This window comes from Cherax quadricarinatus, chromosome 16 (genome assembly GCF_038502225.1).
Source record: "Cherax quadricarinatus isolate ZL_2023a chromosome 16, ASM3850222v1, whole genome shotgun sequence".
Lineage (NCBI taxonomy): Eukaryota > Metazoa > Arthropoda > Malacostraca > Decapoda > Parastacidae > Cherax > Cherax quadricarinatus.
This window is the reverse complement of record NC_091307.1, coordinates 45,321,333-45,344,905: the sequence shown is the minus strand read 5'-3', so window position 1 is coordinate 45,344,905 and position 23,573 is coordinate 45,321,333. Positions and strand designations below refer to the sequence as shown.

General features: G+C 38.9%; 1 protein-coding gene across 1 annotated transcript in view; it reads left to right on the top strand.

Moving 5' to 3' along the window:
- Positions 1–2,876: 2,876 nt before the first annotated feature.
- The window catches only part of LOC128688834 (uncharacterized), a 188,097-nt gene continuing 167,400 nt past the window's right edge, over positions 2,877–23,573 (top strand). Inside the window, exon 1 of the mRNA XM_053776822.2 lies at positions 2,877–3,048. Within this exon, the coding sequence (XP_053632797.1) occupies positions 2,988–3,048 (61 nt within the window). The 5' untranslated portion in view covers positions 2,877–2,987. The remainder of the gene's footprint in view (positions 3,049–23,573) is intronic.

Here is a 23,573-nt window from a genome sequence, read left to right as displayed (position 1 = left end):
ATCAACAGCAGCAACACACCTAAAGCCAATAATAACCCAACAAAAAGCTGCAGTATGAATAATCACCCAATCCAATTCCAGGCAACAAACCCCCCCCCCCCCTCTTCAAAGATCTAAACTTACTCACTGTACAGAACATCCACATTTACTACTGTGCAACCTACATTTACAGAACCATAAATTCCAATATTAACTCTGTACTAAAACATTTTCTTGATAGTTGTGACAGGACCCACAGGCGCAACACCAGGCACAAAAATCTCTATGACATTCCCCGTGTCCGGCAAAACCTATACAAAAATTCAGTATACATAAAAGGACCTAACATTTCTGGCATACAGTGGACCCTCATTTTTTGTGATTAATCCGATCCAGAGAGTCTGCTGAAAGTCAAAATTCATGAACGGCAAAACCATTTTCCCCATAAGAAATAATGGAAATACAATTAATCCGTTCCAGAAACCCAAAAATATAAAAAAAAAAAAAAAAAAAATCAAATTAAATAAAGATTTACATACAGAAAACAATGAGAAGTCAAGTACATAAATATGTAAAATAATATTACACTCACCTTTACCATATCAATTACTCAGATATGGTAAACATGAGGAAATTAAATCTTCATCAGAGTAGAAAACAAATTCTGGCCACAAAATAGAGCGAAACACCAACGTCAAAGACCTGGGAGTGATCATGTCGGAGGATCTCACCTTCAAGGACCATAACATTGTATCAATCGCATCTGCTAGAAAAATGACAGGATGGATAATGAGAACCTTCAAAACTAGGGAGGCCAAGCCCATGATGACACTCTTCAGGTCACTTGTTCTATCTAGGCTGGAATATTGCTGCACACTAACAGCACCTTTCAAGGCAGGTGAAATTGCCGACCTAGAAAATGTGCAGAGAACTTTCACGGCGCACATAACGGAGATAAAACACCTCAATTATTGGGAGCGCTTGAGGTTCCTAAACCTGTATTCCCTGGAACACAGGAGGGAGAGATACATGATTATATACACCTGGAAAATCCTAGAGGGACTAGTACCGAACTTGCACACGAAAATCACTCACTACGAAAGCAAAAAACTTGGCAGACGATGCACCATCCCCCCAATGAAAAGCAGGGGTATCACTAGCACGTTAAGAGACCATACAATAAGTGTCAGGGGCCCGAGACTGTTCAACTGCCTCCCAGCACACATAAGGGGGATTACCAACAGACCCCTGGCAGTCTTCAAGCTGGCACTGGACAAGCACCTAAAGTCAGTTCCTGATCAGCCGGGCTGTGGCTCGTACGTTGGTTTGCGTGCAGCCAGCAGCAACAGCCTGGTTGATCAGGCTCTGATCCACCAGGAGGCCTGGTCACAGACCGGGCTGCGGGGGCGTTGACCCCCGGAACTCTCTCCAGGTAAACTCCAGGTAACATCTGGAACACCCTACCCGAAAACTCTAGAACTGCAGATACTACCATCACTTTCACCGCCCGGTGGCCTGGGCGGTGGCCCGGTGGCCTGGTGGCTACAGCTCCCGCTTCACACACGGAGGGCCCGGGTTCGATTCCCGGCGGGTGGAAACATTTCGACACGTTTCCTTACACCTGTTGTCCTGTTCACCTAGCAGCAAATAGGTACCTGGGTGTTAGTCGACTGGTGTGGGTCGCATCCTGGGGGACAAGATTAAGGACCCCAATGGAAATAAGTTAGACAGTCCTCGATGACGCACTGACTTTCTTGGGTTATCCTGGGTGGCTAACCCTCCGGGGTTAAAAATCCGAACGAAATCTTATCTTATCTTACCTAATGAATCTTAAACTAGTCATAAGTTTGCCTGAGATATTGCTATGTATTGTGTATCGTGCCAAGACAAAACCACTGTCACTGCTAAATTTACGAACTGTAATGCAGTTACCTAGCCTTAATATCAACATGCTCCATAAACTGTATCAATACAGAGTTTGAATTAACCTTAGTCTCCCCTAAATGCCTAGTCATGCTAGGTGTGATAGTGGCCCTCTCTGTAATTAGTGTTTTATAATATGTAAATCACACATTGTAACCAATATTCTATAATATGTAAACTCCACACTGTAATCTTTATAGAGAATAAACTTGACTGATTGATTGATTGCTTGATTGATTGACTTATAATATAATAATAAGGTATTAAAAGGACCCCCAATGGAAATAAGTCAGTGTCTGACTTTTTATTTTTGGGTTATCCTAGGTTCTCTACACATATGCTGCTATGTATGATAATCTATGTTTTTGTGTATGCCTGAATAAACCTACATGTACAACTAACTATACGCTCGAGACGTGGTGGCTCCTAACATTCCCACTACCAATAACGCATGAGAAGCAAAGTTTCCGGAAGAAACTTTGCTTCTTTTCCAATTACCTCAAAGATTAAAGTAATATATATTTTTACCATATTCCTGGAAACTAGGAGAAATACTATGCAAGCTCTGGTGGGGCCCCCCCCCCCAAAAAAAAAGAAAATCCAATAACATCAACAGCAACAAGGACCCCAATGGAAACATAAGGGCCCTAATGGAAATACAAGGGCCCTAATGGAAATACAAGGGTCCTAATGGAAATACAAGGGCCCTAATGGAAATACAAAGGCCCTAATGGAAATACAAGGGCCCTAATGGAAATAAGTTACTTTGACTGACTTTCTGGGCTATCCAAGGTAATTTACACTATGTAAGACAATTGTACTTATGTGTACCTATGTTTATTTTTTAGTTACTGTGATTATAATAATGTGTACATGTGCCTAACTTACTAAACGACGCCGGTTTTGTCTCCGGGCGCCGCCGATAAGCCGGGTTCGATACGGCGTCCCCCCAGCGGCCCTATAAACTGCCAACAGCAAGAAAAAAAAAAAAAACAACCTTGGAAGCTCGGCAGCTGCTGTTAGGACAACTTTTTTAACCGTCTAAGATAAGAGTTGCTTGGTAACGTAACGATAATTATGCCATAATGATAACGAAAAAGTCCCATGGTTTAATGATGTGGCGAATATTAAGCTCCATCTCACGAGGTATGATCATTTTTTTTAGAAAGTTTTTGGGTGGATTCCAAGAATGCTCTGTTCGACCCACATGGAAACCCTTGTGGGTTTAGCGCTCGGTTTTGATGATAATAATGATAATGATCATCGACTCGCAAGGAAAGGTACCTGGGTTCAATGCCCCGGTACTAGTACAATGTCCTGGTTTGCGATATTAGGGTCACATATTTATTTATTTTATTTATTTATTTATTTATTAATTTGAACATGATACAGTGAAGTACAAAGGAATAAAGTTATTACAGTGTAACATGCCAAAGCCCCTTGTTAGCAGAGCATTGTGGGCAGGATTAAAATTAACTTAGAATTAACTAAGCAATGATACATTCAGTGGTAAAAACATTATTGTAAAACAGATAACAATTTAGTACAAATGAGTATTACAAAGACAGGTCATATGGTCATTACTGTGTTGCTGTGTAATCAGTATATTGGAGTATTATGTTAGGTAATGTAATTAAAAAATAAAGTTTGATTGGGTCACAGGTTAGACATTTATGAGATACAATAATGAGAAACATTTATGACATACAATTTATGAGATACAATTTTAGGACCTTTTATGTGCATTGAGTTTTTGCATAGTGTGAGATGGACACGAGGAACATCAAAGAGTGATCTGTGTCTTGTGTTATGGTCGTGTGTTCTGTTGAGGTTGGTAAGGAGATGTTTGAGGGGAGGGTTTATATCAGAGTTAAGTGTTCTATGTATGTAATAGGTGCAGTAATAAGTATGGATGTTTTGTATGGTGAGTAGGTTTAGTGTTTTGAATATTGGTGGAGTGTGCTGCCTATAGTGAGAATTTGTTATCATTCTGACTGCAGCCTTTTGTTGGGTAATTAGTGGTCTGAGATGGTTAATTGTTGTTGAGTCCCATGCACAAATTCCATAGGTGAGATAGGGGTGAATAAGAGAGTGATATAGGGCCAGGAGGGTTGACTGTGGAACATAGTATTGTATCTTCGATAGTATGCCTACGGTCTTGGAAATTTTTTGTTGTATATGTCTTTGAAATTTGAGTCTATTATCAAGGTGGATTCCTAAGAATTTTTCCTCTGTGAGTTTTGTGATAGGTGATCCGTTTATCATTATGTTAAGAGGAACATCTGTAGCTCTGTTACCAAACTGAATGAAGTAGGTTTTGTCAATGTTTAGTGCAAGTTTGTTAGTACAGGTCCTCCATCACAAATCCGGCATCATTGGGACCTGTAGTGTGCTGGATTAAGGAGTTTGCCGAATTACAGAGTGGTTAAGTTAGAATACACTTAATAAAATTAACCAACTTGACTTACACAGCTCATTGAACATCGGCAAAAATCGAACATTTCCGCTACTTTGAGCTCAATTTCAAGGTACTTTTCGTCATGAAAGCAATCAAAATCATGTCTGTTTGTGTAATATATCTTCCATTATATCAAATGAGTCCAAAAAATGAGAATACAACCATAAAAACCATACGAAAATATACTGCAAAGAGGCGGCTAATGGCTGAGAAGTTAACTCCCTTATTTATCATCTGTCTTTTTTATTTTTGTTGTACATTAAGAAGCATCTTTCCATCATACAGTGCCCAAGTTTCAATGAGATAACTCAACAAACAACTGAGAAAAAAAAATATTTACCAAAAATCATATATGGCAAGCCCAAGCCAGGTACTGGAAATAAGTCACTTTGTCTGACTTTTCTGGGTTATCCTAGGTTCCCTATACATACACTGCTATGTATGATAATCTATGTAACTGTATTTGTGTATACCTGAATAAACTTATTTACTTCTAGTCCTGCAACTGAGTACAAGAAACTGCCCATTTACTTATTTCAACTACCCAATAAAGTGGTCAGAAATTGGCATTTTGGCCGATTTCACAAATTTCAACAGATGCCAATTTCAAAATAGGATCCAGAATAAACAATGTAGACATTCTTGGCACTAAAATAACATTTTCTCTTTATTAGTAACGGCTACAGGCCCCTCTTAAATTACTCTTGCTTACCATTTGGAATTTTTATTCACAAAAAAAAAAATAAAAGATTTACTGTTATGCAGACTACTGCATTATTGAATTGTATAAATAATGTCAATCCATTCTTGACTCCGTACTGGAATTTGGACTGGCAGGCGGACAGGTATTGGACGGTGACGTCATTTGTTTACTCTTGAGCTTCGCTAAAGAATAGAACATTTTCGCTACTGTGAGCGCAATTTCAAGGTACTTTTTGTCATGAAAGCAATCAAAATCATATCTATTTCTGTAATATATCTTTCATCCTATCAAATGAGACCGAAAAAATGAGAATATAATTATAACAACCATACAAAAATATACCGCTAAGCGGCCGCTAATGGCTGAGAAGTGAACTCCGCTATTTATGGTCTGATTTCTCTCATTTTTTGTGTACGTGAAGAAGTATCTTTCCATCATACATTGCCCAAGTTTGAATAAGATAACCCAACAAACAACTGAGAAAATAATAATAATATAATAATAATAGTAATAATAATAATAATAATAATAATAATAATAATAATATCTTTATTTACTACACGTACATGTACAAGGTATACAGGCCTAGCTGACATCAGTAAGTAAGTAAGTAAGTTTATTCAGGTATACACAAATACAGTTACATAGAATTATCATACATAGCAGCATATGTGTAGAGAACCTAGGATAACCCAAAAAAGTCAGACAGAGTGACTTTTTTCCATTGGGGTCCTTTTACCTTATTATTATAATACAAATGTTATACAGGTCCGCCATCACAAATCCGGCAATCAGTTATTCGGTTCCTTCAGTTATTCGGCACTAATTTTGGCTAGCATAATTTCAAATTTCCAGGGTCGCCACACCAACCTGCTGGTACTGTTTGGTGGTGCTACTTGCTGCATAAGTCATTCCATTTTCTTTTTCTCCATTTATTGTTTTAACCTGCTTACTTTTAGCCCTAGCCATGGTTCCAGTGAATAAAAGAAATGCTTCTCATTATGTAAAGCACCTACACAGTGCATTATCCATTAAAGATAAGGTGGCTTTGAAGCCACTGTCGGTTGTCATGAACTCGGTCTCATGAAGCAGGAGAATACGCTTTATTATTACGCTAATATCAACACTACAGCTTATTTACCTATCACAATTGATCTAATATGACATAATAAAGAATATAAATAACATAAAACATGTTAAATACTCCAGAATGAATAATATTTGGCATAACACCGAGCAGTTCGACGGAGGTATGAAGAGGATATGGTAAACAAATACCATTCTCCTATCCTTGTCTTGGGGGCTTATATTAGAGAAAACGGAGTGTAGCACAGGGCTAACTATGATATACGCTCGTACTGCACCATAAACATTAAACAAAAAAGTTATTTTCTCTCTATAGATTATCACACACAGCAGCATATGTGTAGAGAACCTAGGATAACCCCAAAAAAGTCAATGTGGCTTATTTTTAGTACCTGGCTTGGGTTAGCCATATATGATTTTTGGTAAATATTCAGTTCCCAGCCAGGGTAGAAACATTAGGCTTGATTCTTTACACCTGTTGTCTATGTTTACCCATAAGTAAATGGGTACCTGGGTGTTAGCCGACTAGTGTGGGTGTTATCCTGGGACACTGACCTAATTTTCTTGAAATACTCAGCATAACAAGCGGCTTTCTATATAGTAGTATGTCACTGATGTCAGCTAGGCCTGTATACCTTGTACATGTACGTGTAGTAAATATATTATTATTATTATTATTATTATTATTATTATTATTATTATTATTATTATTATTATTATTATTATTATTATAATATTATTTTCTCAGTTGTTTGTTGGGTTATCTTATTCAAACTTGGGCAATGTATGATGGAAAGGTACTTCTTAGCGTACACCAAAAATGAAAGAAATCGGACCATATTCACTTCTCAGCCATTAGCGGCCGCTTAGCGGTATACTTTTGTATGGTTATGGTTATATTCTCATTTTTTCGGTCTCATTTGATAGAATGAAAGATATATTACAGAAATAGATATGATTTTGATAGCTTTCATGACGAAAAGTACCTTGAAATTGCGCTCACAGTAGCGTAAATGTTCTATTCTTTAGCGAAGCTCAAGAGTAAACAAATGACGTCACCGTCGAATACCTGTCCGCCTGCCAGTCTAAATTCCAATATGCAGTCAAGAATGGGTTGACATTATTTATACAATTATTACAATAATGCAGTAGTCTGCATAACAGTAAATCTTCTATTTTTTGTGAATAAAAATTCCAATTGGTAAGCAAGAGTAATATAAGAGGGGCCTGTAGCCATGACTAATGATCAGAGAAAAGGTTATTTTAGTGCCAGGAATGTCTGCATTGTTTATTCTGGATCCTATTTTGAAATTGGCATCTGTTGAAATTTGTGTGAAATCGGCCAAATTGCCAATTTCTGACCACTTTATTGGGTAGTTGAAATAAGTGAATGGGCGGTTTCTTGTACTCATTTGCAAGACTAGAAGTAAATAAGTTTATTCAGGTATACACAAATAGTTACATAGATTATCATACATAGCAGTGTATGTATAGAGAACCTAGGATAACCCAGAAAAGTCAGACAAAGTGACTTATTTCCAGTACCTGGCTTGGGCTTGCCATATATGATTTTTGGTAAATATTTTTTTTTTCTCGGTTGTTTCTTGGGCTATCTCATTGAAACTTGGGCAATGTATGATGGAAAGATGCTTCTTAATGTACAACAAAAATAAAAAAGACGGACGATAAATAAGGGAGTTAACTTCTCAGCCATTAGCCGCCTCTTTGCAATATATTTTTGTATGGTTTTTATGGTTGTATTCTCATTTTTCTGGACTCATTTGATAGAATGGAGGATATATTATAGAAATAGACGTGATTTTGATTGCTTTCATGACGAAAAGTACCTTGAAATTGAGCTCAAAGTAGCGGAAATGTTCGATTTTTGCCGATGTTCAATGAACTGTGTAAGTCAAGTTGGTTAATTTTATTAAGTGCATTCTAACCTAACCACTCTGTAATTCGGCAAACTCAGTAATCCGGTACACTACAGGTCCCAATGATGCCGGATTTGTGATGGAGGACCTGTAATATTTTCTTATTCTATAATGAAGATAACATCTTATTATCATACTAAAAAGACTATCTACTACACGAGGGTCATTAAGACTATCTACAATACGAGGGCCACTATCTACAATACGAGTGACATACTACTGTATAGAAAGGCACTTGTTATGCTGAGTATTTCAAGAAAATTAGGTCAGTGTCCCAGGATAACACCTACACTAGTCGACTAACACCCAGGTACCCATTTACTGATGGGTAAACATAGACAACAGGTGTAAAGAAACACACCTAATGTTTCTACCCTGGCTGGGAATCGAATATTTACCAAAAGTCATATCTGGCTAATCCAAGCCAGGTACTAAAAATAAGCCACGTTGACTTTTTTGGGGTTATCCTAGGTTCTCTACACACATGCTGCTGTGAGAGATAATCTATAGAGAGAAAATAACTTTTTTGTTTCATGTTTATGGTGGAGTACGAGTGTATATCATAGCCCTGTGCTATACTCCGTTTTCTCTAATATAAGCCACCAAGACAAGGATAGGAGAATGGTATTTGTTTACCATATCCTCTTCATACCTCTGTTGAACTGCTCGGTGTTATGCCCAATATTATTCATTCTGGAGTATTTAACATGTTTTATGTTATTTATATTGTTTATTATGTCATATTAGATCAATTGTGATAGGCAAATAAGCTGTAGTGTTCATATTAGCGTAATAATAAAGCATATTCTCCTGCTTCATGCACACACTGACCACCCAAATCCATTCTCTTAGATGTAGGCCTACCAGCCTTCTCGAGCTAAATTTAAGGCCGCTAAAATTTTGGCATAGTTCTACAGTTTGGACCCACAACTCAAAGCCATAGAACTATGGCATGGACCCTGAAAGGGTTAATAATAATAATAATAATAATAATAATAATAATAATTATTATTATTATTATTATTATTATTATTATTATTATTATTATAACACCGCCAACTCAGTGCACTGTTTACCTTGCTGTAGGCTCTGGTGGCCTGGTGGTTAACGCCCTCGCTTCACATGGCGAGGGCCTGGGTTCGATTCCCAGCCAGAGTAGAAACATTGGGCGTGTTTCTTTCCACCTGTTGTCTTTGTTCCCCATCAGTAAAATGGGTACCTGGGTGTTAGTCGACTGGTATGGGTCGCATCCTGGGACACTGACCTAATTTGCCCGACATGCGGAGCGTAACAAGGGGCTTTCTATGTAGTAGTATGTCATTGTTGTCAGCTAGGCCTGTATACCATGTACATGTACTTAAACCATACCCCCGGCCGGGATTGAACCCGCGGTCATAGAGTCTCAAAACTCCAGCCCGTCGCGTTAGCCACTAGACCAGCTAGCTGGTCTAGTGTCTACGCTGGTTTGCAATCGTGTCATTACGATTTCTTGAGTCGAGTACATGTACTTGTAGTAAATAAAGATATTATTATATTACAGTGGACCCCCGGTATTCGATGGCATTGGTATTCGATAAATCTGGTATTCGATGCATTTTAACGCAAAAATTTTGCCTCGGTATCCGATTGAAAACCCGGTATTCGATACGATTCGTACGAGACGTGTCCATGTGTGGCCTGAACTGCCCCTTGTGTGCCAGTGTTTACAAGCCAGCCAGTGTGCGTGCATCTAAGGATACATTCGGTACATTCCATATTATCCATATTATCACTGTTTTTGGTGCTTGTTTCTGCAAAATAAGTCACCATGGGCCCCAAGAAAGCTTCTAGTGCCAACCCTGTGGTAAAAAGGGTGAGAATAAGTATGGAAATTAAGAAAGATTTTGTAGGGTTTGGGGCTAACCCTGAGAAGCCTATGCCAGTTGTGGAATCCATTGTGCCTACTTCAAAAATTAAGGAAATGTGTGCATAGTGGGTTGAACTGTAAACCTTTATGGATGAAAATCACCCCAACACAGCTATTGCAAGCTGTGCTGGTGACTATTACAATGACACTGTTGTGGCCCATTTTAGACAAATCGTAAAGGAATGGGAGGTACAGAGCTCTATGGACAGATTTGTTGTGCGACAGAGGTCCAGTGATTCTCAAGCTGGTCCTAGTGGCATTAAAAGAAGAAGGGAAGTAACCCCGGAAAAGGACTTGCTACCTCAAGTCCTAATGGAAGGGGATTCCCCTTCTAAACACCAACACCATCCACACTCCCCTCCTCCCATCCCATCAATCATCACCAGATCTTCAATAAAGGTAAATGTCATGTAACTGTGCATGTCTTCTTCAGTTTGTGTATTAAAATTAATATTTCATGTGGTAAAAATTTTTTTTTTTCATACTTTTGGGTGTCTTGCACGGATTAATTTCATTTCCATTATTTCTTATGGGGAAAATTGATTCGCTTTTCGATATTTTCGGTATTTGATGAGCTCTCAGGAATGGATTAATATTGAATACCGGGGGTCCACTGTATTATTCTCTCATGCTTTGCTTACATTTTTGACAGTCATTTGGCCAAATTTCATTTTTCTAAGCATGGGTCCTAAGAAAGTAAGTGTAAAGGACAATGCTGAGAAGAAAGAGAGGACGATTTCCATGGAATTAAAGTATGAAATCATAGATAAACAAGCGAGGTGTCCAGGTTTTGCGTTGATGGGGAAACAGGGGGAGCTGGCTCATAACTCAAATGTTGGCTCGTAACTCAAAGCAAAAAATCGACCCAGGGACGGCTTGTATCTCAAAAATCTCGTACGTTGGGACACTTGTAAGTCAAGGGTCTACTGTACAGTGTATTGCATATTGTATATACATATCCACTCGTATGCAACACAACAACTGCACAAATATTCTTATTATATTGTTTACAAAACTTGTTTACACAAACCATCAATTAAAAAAGTTGTTTATTACTATTGTGAGGTGCCATTGGTGCCACATGAAGCATTACACTACCACCACCTGCTGCCGTATGTATATTATCCAACCCAATTGTAACAGTACTCATTACCCATACCATGCTGTCTTCCCCACCCACCATGCTGTCTTCCCCACCCACCATGCTGTCTTCCCCACTCACCATGCTGTCTTCCCCACCACCCACATGGAAAAAGTCACAGGAATTCTGGCTCACGTCCCGCCATTTTTATACAAATGAGCAGCTCATGACCTTTTGCATGCTATTTCATTATTCTTTAACAAATCACTAGAAACCAGCACTTCCCAACACTACTCAAGATAGCAAGGGTTACACCAATACACGAAGGTGGTGACCCCACAGATGTAAACAACTACAGGCCAATATCAGACTAACTGTTGCTATAAAAAATATTCAAGAAACTCGTGCACAAGAGACTATATTCCTTTATAACAGAGCAAAGCATCCTCAACCCCTGCCATTTTGGCTTCAGGAAAATCTTGATGCAAAGAATTCTTCAGACTTGTCCAACCTTTGGACATAGACCTACTTAAACTAGTGGATGGGTCCACTATGACTCCGCCTCTTCCTGCTTCGCTTCACCTGACTACAGCATAAACTACGCAATTGTAAAAATGCTAGACCTGCTATACATCACTTGAAAAAATGAATACCCATTAGGACTCTTTATCAACCTAAGGAAAGCTCTTGATACAGAAGATGACAGCATCATACTACTCCACAAACTTGATCATTATGGTATAAGAGGCCCCACACACTTAGATATTTCAAATCCTACCTTACCAACAGGCATCAATATGTCTCTATTAAGGACACAACCTCATGTCCAGGGAATTAAAGCAGGAAATATAGATAAACACGAGTGAGGTGTGAAGTGTGCGGGTTTTTTGCGAGGCAGTACGAGCGTAGTTTGTACCTCTACTACGCTGGTACTGCCTCGCATTAAACATTCAGAGTAGCATTTACGTTCACTGATAAGGTGTAGGACTAAGAATGAAGCAATTAAGTTCATCGATAAAGTGTAGCATTAAGAGTGCAGCAAGTAGCCTATCTTCCACCCTCCACCTCCACCAGCGTACATACACTTCATAAAACCAGTTTATTTCTTTACATTCTCTATTATGTTTTACAGTAGAACCTCAGTTTTTGTCATTAATTCATTCCAGAAAGTCTGACGAAAACCAAATTTGATGAAAACTGAAGCAACATTTCCCATTAGAAATAATGTAAATCCAATTAACCCTTAAACTGTCCAAACGTAGATCTACGTTTGTTCGCATATCACTCCGAACGTAGATCTACTTTTTTTTTACATTCTTTCTTATGGGGAAAAATCAAGGTTGGAGCACTACGCATGAAAACGTAGATCTACGTTTGGACAGTTTAACCCTTTGACTGTCGCGGCCGTATATATATGTCTTATGAGGTACCGTGTTTGACGTATATATACTCATAAATTATAGTGGCTTCAAATCAAGCAGGAGAAAGCTGGTAGGCCCACATGTGAACGAATGGGTCTGTGTGGTCAGTGTGCACCATATAAAAAAAATCCTGGAGCACACAGTGCATAATGAGAAAAAAAAAAACTCCAATCGTTTTTTTTTAATTAAAATGCCGACTTTGTGGTCTATTTTTGTGTAGTATTTATGGTTGTATTCTCGTTTTCTTGGTCTCATTTGATAGAATGGAAAACATATTATAGAAATAGAGGTGATTTTGATTGATTTTACTATAAAAAGAACCTGGAAATGGAGCTCAAAGTAGGGGAAATGTTTGATTTTTGCCAATGTTCAAAAGTAAACAAATGATATCATTGTCCAATAAATGTCCAACTAGCCATTCTAATATGCAGTCATGAATGGGTTGATGTTATTTATACAATTATTACAGTATTGCAGTAGTCTGCATAATAGTAAGTCTTCTATTTTTTGTTTGAATAAAAATTCAAAATAGAAAGCAAGAGTAATATCAGAGGGGCCTGGAGACATAACTGATGAACAAAGAAAATGTTATTTTAGAGCCAGGAATGTCTGCAATGTTCATTCTGGACCTTATTTTGAAATTGTCATATTTTTTAATTTTCGTGAAATTGGCCAAATTGCAAATTTCTGACCACATTATTGGATAGTTGAAATTGGTAAATGGGCAGTTTCTTGTACTCAATCGATAGAAAAAAGGAGTTCTAAAGAAATAGCTATGAGTTTGGTCGACTGGAACAACGGAATTAGCCGAAAATAGGGCTCAAAGTGGGCGAAATCGCCAATTTGTAAATATCGCCGAGGTCGCTAACTTTGCGAGAGCATAATTCCGTCAGTTTTCCATCAAATTTCGTTCTTTTGGTGTCATTACAATCGGGAAAAGATTCTCTTATCATTTCATAAGAAAAAAAAATTTTTTTTTTTAAATTTTGCGACACCAGGAGAGACCTCGGGATTGGGGGTTGCGACAGTCAAGGGGTTAAGGGTTAATCTGTTCCAGACACCCAAAAACATTAAAAATTCATTTTATAGAGAGTAACCATAGTTTTACATACAGAAAACAATGAAAAATAAATATAAAGGACTAATAAAATGGATAACTGAACATTTAATGTCATTTTTACCCTTATTGAAGACTCTTGTTGGTGTATGGAAGACGCGAGGAGGGGAGAGGGAGAAGAGGTTATTGGTTGGAAGGGAAATCCCCCTCCATAAGGACTTAAGGTATCAAGTCCCTATCCGGGGTTACTTTCTTTCTTTGCCTTTTACTGGCACTGGACCCCTGTTGCACAAAAAATCTGTCCAGAGAGGTCTGTTTCTGGTGTCTCATTAAGATTTGCCTAAACTGGGACAAGGCATTGTCATTGAACATGTTGCAGACACAGCTTGTAACAGCTTTGTTAGTGTGATATTTCTCCACAAAACTTTGCAACTCACTCCACTTTGCACACATGTCCTTAATTGCTGAAGGCACATTCTTCCCTCTCTTTTCCTCCTCCTCTGAAGCAACTTCCTCAGCTGCAATCTGTTGCAGGTGTTGAAGGTGTTTCAGCTCTTCAGTGGTTAGCTCTTCCCTGTGGTCGTCCACCAACTCTTCCACATCCTGGCCACTCACATCCTTTGATACCTTTGATATACCTTTGAAGAATTTCGAGAGTATATCTGCTCTCTGAGCCTGGCCGTGGGCTAGGCTCGTCTGGTGCTCACCTGGTCAACCAGGCTGTTGCTGCTGGAGGCCCACTGCCCCACATATCCATCACAGCCTGGTTGATCTGGCACCTGGTGAAGATACTTGTCTAGTTTCCTCTTGCAGGCTTAAACACTTATTCCAGCAGTGTTTCTGATATCTTCTGGTAAGATGTTGAGAAGTCTGGGACCCCGGATGTTGATACAGTGTTCCCTTATTGTCCCCACTGCACTCCTGCTCCTCACTGGGTTTATTTTACACTTCCTCCCATATCTCTCACTCCAGTATGTTGTTATGGCAGTGTGCAGATTTGGGACCAAGTCCTCGAGTACCTTCCAGGTATGTATTATCATGTACCTCTCTTTCCTCTGCTCCAATGAGTACATGTTCAAGACTTGCAGGCGTTACCAGTAGTTTAGGTGCTTTACTGGCTCAATGTGAGCCATAAATGATCTCTGTATTTGTTCCAGCTCCGATATTTCTCCTGCCTTGAACGGGGCCGTCAGCACTGAGCAATATTCTAAGTGGACTTCCCCAAAGCCACAATAGATTCCACAACAGGCGTAGGGTTGTCAGGGTCAGCCTCAAACCCTTCAAAATCCTTCTCTTCTTGAATTCTATCATGTTTCTCGCCTTCTTTATCAAAGGGCTGGCACTGTGAACTTTCTTTGGCCCCATTGTGGCATATTAAGCAGTCGCACTCAATAATCAGGCACAAAAAACGATGGATTATTATGAAATGTTTTGGATGAACACACAGGGTAATGCTCACTCATGGAGTAAGTAAGTTAGTTTATTCAGGTGTACACAAATACAGTTACATAGATTATCATGCATAGCAGCATATGTGTAGAGAACCTAGGATAACCCAAAAAAGTCAGACAGAGTGACTTATTTCAATTGGGGTCCTTTTACCTTATAATTATAATATAAAGCTTACATCTTATTATTATTCTATAATGAAGATAACATCCTATTATGATACTAAAAATACAATCTACTACACGAAGGTCATTAAGTCTGTCTACAATACGAGGGTCATTACTAGGAATAAGGTAAAATTACATGTGTGTTAGCTAAAAAATAAAAAATCATTCCCCTCCCATTCCCCTCCCCATTACACTGGACATTAAAATTATTTACCCTTCTTAGTTTATGTTTCGTGCCAAAGAGAATGGCTTCAGTTTTCTCGAGGTGTAATGATAGGTTGGTAGGTAAGACACATAGGCAACAATTAGGCAACTTTATTCCGAAACGTTTCGCCTACACAGTAGGCTTCTTCAGTCGAATACAGAAAGTAGGCAGTAACAGTAGAGATGGGAAGATGATGTAATCAGTCCATCACCCTTGAAGTCGTAGATTTGAGGTTGTCAGTCCCTCAGCCTGGAGAAGTTCAGTTCCATAGTCAGGAACTATCTGAAGATCAAGCGAGTGTGGAGACTTAAATACTATCGGAAGGAGAGGTGCAGAGTAGTAGTAGTGAGAATGCAGCCACTGAGAGGTCACGTCCCTCTCAGATCAAGCAATTCTCACTTGAAAAAGTTGTCCAAGGTGTTTTCTGTACCAAGATGCCATTGTGTTGCAGTGTCTGACGGTGAATATCAAAATGGTATACAATACCGACAGGTTAGTAGGTAAGACATATAGGCAACAATTAGACAACTTTATTCCGAAACGTTTCACCTACACAGTAGGCTTCTTCAGTCGAATACAGAAAGTAGGCAGTAACAGTAATGATGAGAAGGAACTGACAACCTCAGATCTACGACTTCAAGGGTGATGGACTGATTACATCGTCTTCCCATCTCTACTGTTACTGCCTACTTTCTGTATTTGACTGAAGAAGCCTACTGTGTATGTGAAACGTTTCGGAATAAAGTTTCCTAATTGTTGCCTATGTGTCTTACCTACCAACCTGTTGGTATTGTATACCATCATGTAATGATAGCTTGTTGTCTACTAACCATTTGCTGCAGGACTCCAGTTCCATTGTTAATACATTAGCTATACCTTGTGGGTCTTTACTTGACACTAACAGAGCACTGTCATTTGCATACAGTAGGAGTTTGCACTTGACACTGATAGGCATGTCATTAACATAGCAAAAGAATAATAAGGGACCCAGAATACTACCTTGGGGAACTCCACATGCTATCGGCAGGGGTTCTGATTCCATTTTGTTGATTTTGACAATTTGTCTCCTGTTGCTAAGGTAGGACTTAAAGTAGTCTACAGAACCTATACCGATAGCTTGAAGTTTCTTACATAATATATTGTGGTTGATAGTATCGAAGGCCTTTTGCGGGTCTAAGGTTACCATACCTATGAGGTTCCCCATTGACATTTCAGTTCTCATGTAATCCATCAGATTAATTAGGGAGGTGTCAGTTGAGTAAGATCTTCTAAAGCCTGATTGATAGCTATGGAGAATGTTGTTGTCATGAAGGTACTTAACTACTTGACAGTACACCGCCCTCTCTAGAATTTTGTATATTATACTGAGTATACTAACAGGCCTATAGTTGCTCACATCAGACCTACTATTTTTCTTGAAGATAGGAGTAACTCTGGCCTCTTTGAACCCTTCCAGTACGGTATTAGCGGTAATGGACGGATTTATTATGTGAGCAATAGGGATTGACAGTTCAGAAGCACCATCTTTTAGGAACTTAGATGGGATGTTATCCATGCCGGTGCTCTTATCTGGGTTTAACCTGCTTAGTTCTTTTTGAATAAAGTCATGAGATACACTTAATAGTTGACAGCTGTTTGGGGTTACCCCTTTTTTGGTATAGTATGTTTTAAACTTAGCTGAGTCTGTGTTAAAGGTATGTGATGCAGCTGGTAGTTTACTTACTAGTGTTGATGCAACAGATGTGTAGTAGGAATTAAAACAATTTGCCACCTTAGATGTTTCATGGCATACCTCGTTATCGATAGTGAGTACTTTGTTAGACCTATCTACTGGTTTATGGCTATACCCCAACTGTTTTAGTTGTTGCCAGAGATTTCTGGGGTTATGCTTATACTCTTCAATTTTTGAGCAATAGTGCTTTGCCTTTGCTCCTGATATAAATCTCTCTACTCTGTTCCTCACCCTTTGGAATTCATTTAGTGCTGCAATATCCTGTCTGTTTGCTTTAAATCTTTTTAGCAACTGGTCTCTGAATTTCATATTATCTAATATCTCAGTAGTCATCCATGGTTCAGTTCTTCGTTTAATCTTAACCTCTTTGACTGGTGCAATATTATCAAGGATGGCAGTGAACATTGTTTTGAATTTTTCCCAGGCATCATTTACGTCCGTGCAACTTGTTATCTCTGTCCAGACACAATTGTGTATCCTATTTACCAGTGTTTCTTTACTGTAGTTTCTAGTGAACCTCATTTTTATTGTCCTGTTTAGGCCTGTCCTATCCCTAGTGATTTTCCTGGTGCAGTAAATGATGAAATGATCACTAAGGCCTGTGGTAATGACGCCTGACTGACTAATGTTCTCAGAGCGGTTACAGAGTATGTGGTCAATTAGGGTGGCTGAGAACTGTGTGATCTGGGTTGGTGTACGAATTAGTTGAATGTAGCTATTTAATCCCAGAATTTGCTTACACCTTTTGCATAGCTCGTTATTTTTCTGTTGAAATCAGATATTGAAATTGCCCAATATTATTGTCTCGCAATTGTTTTCAAGTCTGGACAAGACTCTGGAAAAGTCTTCTAAAAACTGGTCCTGGGTGGGAGGGCGGTAACTAGTTCCTACTAAGATGGGTTTAGTCTTGGGAAGCAGTACTTCAAACTGTAGAATCTCCAGTTTATTGTTATTTAAATCAGGTCTTGGGTTGTAAGCTAAGTCATATCTAATGTAGGCACATACCACCCTTTCTGTTCCTGTCTAAGCGTTTTATATTGTAACCTTCTATTTTGACCTCGTCGTCAGTCACCGTATCATCCAACCAGGATTCAGAGATGGATATAACTGCTGCCCTAGTTCTGATAGCTAGAATCCTAATCTCTGCCAGTTTTGGAAAAAGTGATCTTGCGTTCACATGAATAAAGTGAAGGCCTGTTTTCACAAAACAATTAGAATCATCAATATATGGCAAGAGGTCATTTGTATTAAAATTAGGTAAATCAATGTCATCATTGCTAAAGGGTAACTGTGCCAAAGTGCATTTGTTATACATAAAATGAATTCTGGCACCGATACTATAATTGTACATACATCCATTATGCTCCCACCCCTTACACATTTTACATAAGGTGTCTTTTCTGTTTTTCTTGCGTACTTTAGTGCAGTGTATGCGCCTATTTGGTGGTGTTTGAGATAATAAGTATGGCTATATTGTCTCACATTGACCTATGTATGCATTACATATGGGGTTAAGGTTATCATTCCTAGCTGCTAGACCGTTATTAACACCACTTATCTGTCTGTTTTGCCTCTGCACAATAGTTTGAGGTCCTGGATTAATTTGGATATCACCACTTAAGAGTGCTACAATAAGAGCTGTGTGCCACTGTTTTTTTTGGGTATGCGGTGTTGCCATACCTTGCGGTGATAATGACATTTACATTTCTGGTAGGATGGCAACTGTTGAGCTTTTACTGTCCAGGGTGCTATTACTCCATTCGCCTTTTCCAACCCCCATGACTGATTTCTTTCTTCATAGAATTGCAGGAGAAAGATAAATATAATTATGGCAGCCTGTACCCCACTAATGCCTGCCATTTTCACTCTTCACTCTTTTACTCATATACAGTACAACAATATTTATTTCTCTTTTCCAGTTACCAAGCAAACCCTAGTATCTGCTTTAGCAGTCACCACTGAATTACTAGTAAATTTTCTACTTCAAAACCCTCTTCACTCCTCACTTATCCCTTAACTTCACCAACCCCTTTCATTTATCCTCTTATTTCACACCATCCTTCCCGCCTCACTTCATAGTCCGGTTTCACCTATTACACTTCTAACTCCTTTCCATCATGGCAGGATCAGAAATTTTAATCAATGGCGTTATCCATCCAAATCCCCCTCAATTGCATTTATTCGAGGTTGTGTCGTGTTGTTGACTGCCTGACCTGATCTGCTGTCTCAGCCATTTTTAAAAGCACTGAGGGAAGAAAATGCCAGCTACAACCTGACTTCCTTTAGTTTTATAGATAGATTTGTCGTTTTCTCCTATGATTCTCTCACTGTACACTGGTCAGCTGAATATAGGTCAGCTACTAAAACATTAACCTTGGCTGTTTAACTATTCACTTCTTTCTCACAATTGGCACTGAGGGATAACTGTCCTATATGATAGTTTTCTTAGAGTTTTGTATTGTAGATTTGACGATGTCTCCTGTGTTTCCCTCTCGTTAACACTAGTACAGGTGATATGATGGTGGTACAGGTGATATGATGCTACTGTCAGTACAGATGAACATCAGTATAGGTGAGAACTTCACTTCGCTATTTGTACGTCTGGCAGTAGCTGGTGTTTGGATCCGGTCAGCCATGTTTAAATGCTCAATTCTTTCCCTCATTTGGCACTGAGGGAAAAAAGTCCTACGGACCTGTCATTTCCTTGGAGTTTTGTTGTTAGGTTTTCTGCCATGTTGTCTTCCTGTTGAACATTGGTGCAGTTGATATGGAGGTCAGTTATTTCATTGTAGTGGAAAACGTCTCATGTCTGGTTCACATCTGGCAGTAGGTCTGGTACTTGAATGCCAGTCTCTCTTTTGTCATATTTAGTCCATTTCGTTGTCGTCACCGTCAGTTTTCGTGTCATTATAGGTTCCTTGCATGTTATGGCAGCCTTACTTACAATTAGGCCATCACTGGAGTTTGGATAGGCCCAGGGGATGGCAAGATATAGGAGCAGCCTTGTTGCTGCTTGCTGCCATGGTGTGGATGCAAGAGGGTCAAAACCAAACTGACTCAGAATGTGTGGGATGCTTTGTGTGGGCACAGGCAGGCGGACACATCCAGTACAGCAGACTGACGAAAACCGAGGTGACGAACAAAAACTGGGACAAAATTTTGATGAAAAAAGTCATCGAAAACCAAATTTGACAAAAACCTAGGCAAACGAAAACCGAGGTTCCACTTAATTTTTTTTTTTTTTTTTGCAATATTTCTTATTTATAAATGCATTGTTTCAGTGTTTTCCTGATGAAACTAGTAATCTAGTGCAGTTAGCCTCACAAACACTCCATTTTCATAAAGGGAAGAGTGGGAAGATATGGTCAGTGCGGCAGCGGCAGTGGCCGCCAACACTCATCACAAACTGACATATTTTATTCATTCTAGAGTATATATATCATGTTTCAGTGTTATTTAAATTATTTATTATGCCATATTAGATCAATTGTGAGAGATAAATAAGCCATAGAGTTGCTATTAGCATTATATTGAAGTATTTTGTCCTGCCTCCCATGAGCAGGAGTTCCTCTGGAATGAATTAATGGCATTTCAATTAATTTAAATGGGGAAAATTGATTTGATATACGAGCAAATTGAATTATGAGGTAGGTCACGGAACGGATTAAACTCATAAGTCAAGGTTCCATTAGCTATTGCCTAATAAATCTTCAGTTAGTCCTAAGTTTGTCTAAGGTACTCTCCCAGTAGCAAACCCTAGAAACAGTATATCATACCAAGACAAAACTATTCCCATTACTAAATTTACTAATTGTAATAAGAGCATAAGAATAGAGGAACACTGCAGAAGGCCTACTGGCCCATACAAGGCAGGTCCTTATCAAAACGATTTCTACCCAAAGCAACCCAAAAATTAACTCCCGTACCCAATGACACAAATAAAACCCAGCCCCTCCCACTCATGTATTTGTCCAATCTCTTCTTAAAGCTACCCAAGGTCCTAGCCTCTATTACCCTGCTGGGAAGATTGTTCCATGCATCCACAACTCTGTTAGAAAACCAAATCTAAATTTATCCAATTTAAATCCATCATTTCTGGTTCTTACCTGGTTCGACACCCTCAGTACTTTATTAATATCTCCTTTGATTATGCCCGTCATCCACTTATACACTTCAACGATATCTCCCCTCATTCTGTGTCTCTCCAGAGAGTGCAGAATTAAGGCTTTAAGTCTATCTTCATACAGGAGATACCTTACACAGTAAATCATTTTAGTCATTCTTCTCTGAATGTTCTCTAATGAGTCTATATCCATCCTGTAGTAAGGAGACCAAAACTGAGCAGCATAATCTAAATGAGGCCTCACTGATGTATAGAGCTGTAAAATAGCTTTTAGACTTCTGTTACTTATACTTCTTGAGATAAACCCAAGTATTCTGTTAGCCTTGTTATGCACACTTAGGCACTGCTGTCTTGGCTTCAGGTTTCTGCTTACCATGACTCCCAAGTCTTTTTCACATTCTGTATGATCAAGCTCTACTTCGCCTAGTTTATAGCTTTGAGGGTTATTTTCATTACCAAGGACTAGTACCTTACACTTATCCACATTGAACTTCATCTGCCATTATTCAGACCAAGACATTAATTTGTCCAAATCCTCCTGGAGTTCATTGCTATCCTCCTCAGAATGAATAATACGGCCTATCTTTGTATCATCGGCAAATTTGCTCGTCACTCGTAATCCCTTCATCAAGGTCACTAATGTAAATTATGAACAAGAGAGGGCCTAAAACTGATCCTTGTGGAATGCCACTAGTGACTAATCCCCATTCAGATTTGACCCCATTAATGGAAACACACTGCTTTCTATTGGTGAGCCATGCCTCTATCCATGCTAGAACTTTACCTCCTATACCATGAGCTGCCACTTTTCATAAGAGTCTCTTGTGAGGTACTCTATCGAAGGCTTTACTAAAATCCAAATAAGCAATATCATATTCTTTATCACTGTTTACTACCTCAAATGTTCTATTGAAGAACGTCAGTAAATTTGTCAGGCAGGAATGACCTCTCGTGAGCCCATGCTGAGATTCATTTATTGAGTTAAGCTCTTCAAGGTGACTTCTAATAATGTCAGCTATAATTGATTCTAGTAACTTGCCCACTATAGATGTCAGGCTTATTGGACGGTAATTTGAAGGAATGGACTTATCCCCTGATTTGAATATAGGAACCACATTAGCCAGCTTCCACAACTCTGGCACAACACCGGTAAGGATGGATGCATTAAACACGCTCGTTAATTCCTGACTAAGTTCCATCTTGCATTCCTTAAGTACCCTGGAAAACAACTCGTCGGGCCCCGGGGACTTATTTTGCTTCAATTCAAACTTTATTCTCTATAAGTATTACAATGTTGAGTTTACAGAATTTGGTTATTGTGTGGTTTACATGTAGTAAAATAATAATTACAGAGTGTACCACTAGAACGCCTAGCATGGCTAGGCATTTCGGGCAGACTTATATTAAATCTTAGGTTTAAAATGTTACAGAATTATGAGATAAGTTTGTATTATGGCTAAATGACTAAATACTAGTTGTGAGTTTAGCAATGTGAATGCTTTTGTTTTGGCACTATACATAGTTTCAGTATTGGAGTATCACAGGCCAACTTTTGACTAGTTAAGATTCATTATTTTGAGATTGAGATTGATATTTCTGTTTATGGTCAAATGGGTGAGTGAGTGTAAGTGTGAACCACCAGGTGGTATTCGTATTATTAGTTGACAGGGTGTATCAGGGAGATAAGATGTTTTCTGATGGTAGTTTTGAAGGTGATGAATGTGTCTGCAGTTTTGGAATTTTCAGGTAGGGTGTTCCAGATTTTAGGGCCTTTGACATACATTGAATTTTTGTAAAGGTTTAGTCGGACACGGGGAATGTCATAGAGATGTTTGTGTCTGGTGTTGTGCCTGTGGGTTCTGTCACAACTATCAAGAAAGCGTTTTAGGTCAAGGTTAATATTGGAATTTAAGGTCCTGTAGATGTAGATTGCACAGTAGTAAGTGTGGATGTACTGAACAGGGAGTAAGTTTAGATCTATGAAGAGTGGGGGGGTGTGTTGCCAGGGATGGGATTTAGTGATTATTCTTACTGCGGCTTTTTGTTGGGTTATTATTGGCTTTAGGTGTGTTGCTGCAGTTGAACCCCAAGCAATGATAGCATAGGTGAGGTATGGATATATAAGTGAATGGTATAGTGTGAGAAGGGCAGTTTGCGGCACATAGTATCGTATCTTGGAGAGGATCCCAACCGTTTTGGATACTTTTTTGGTTATGTGTTGGATATGGGTGCTGAAGTTCAGGTTGTTGTCGAGGTATAGGCCTAGGAATTTGCCCTCATTATGCCTGGTAATTAGAGTGTTGTCGATCTTAATGTTAATTTGCGCATCTCCTGCTCTGCTACCAA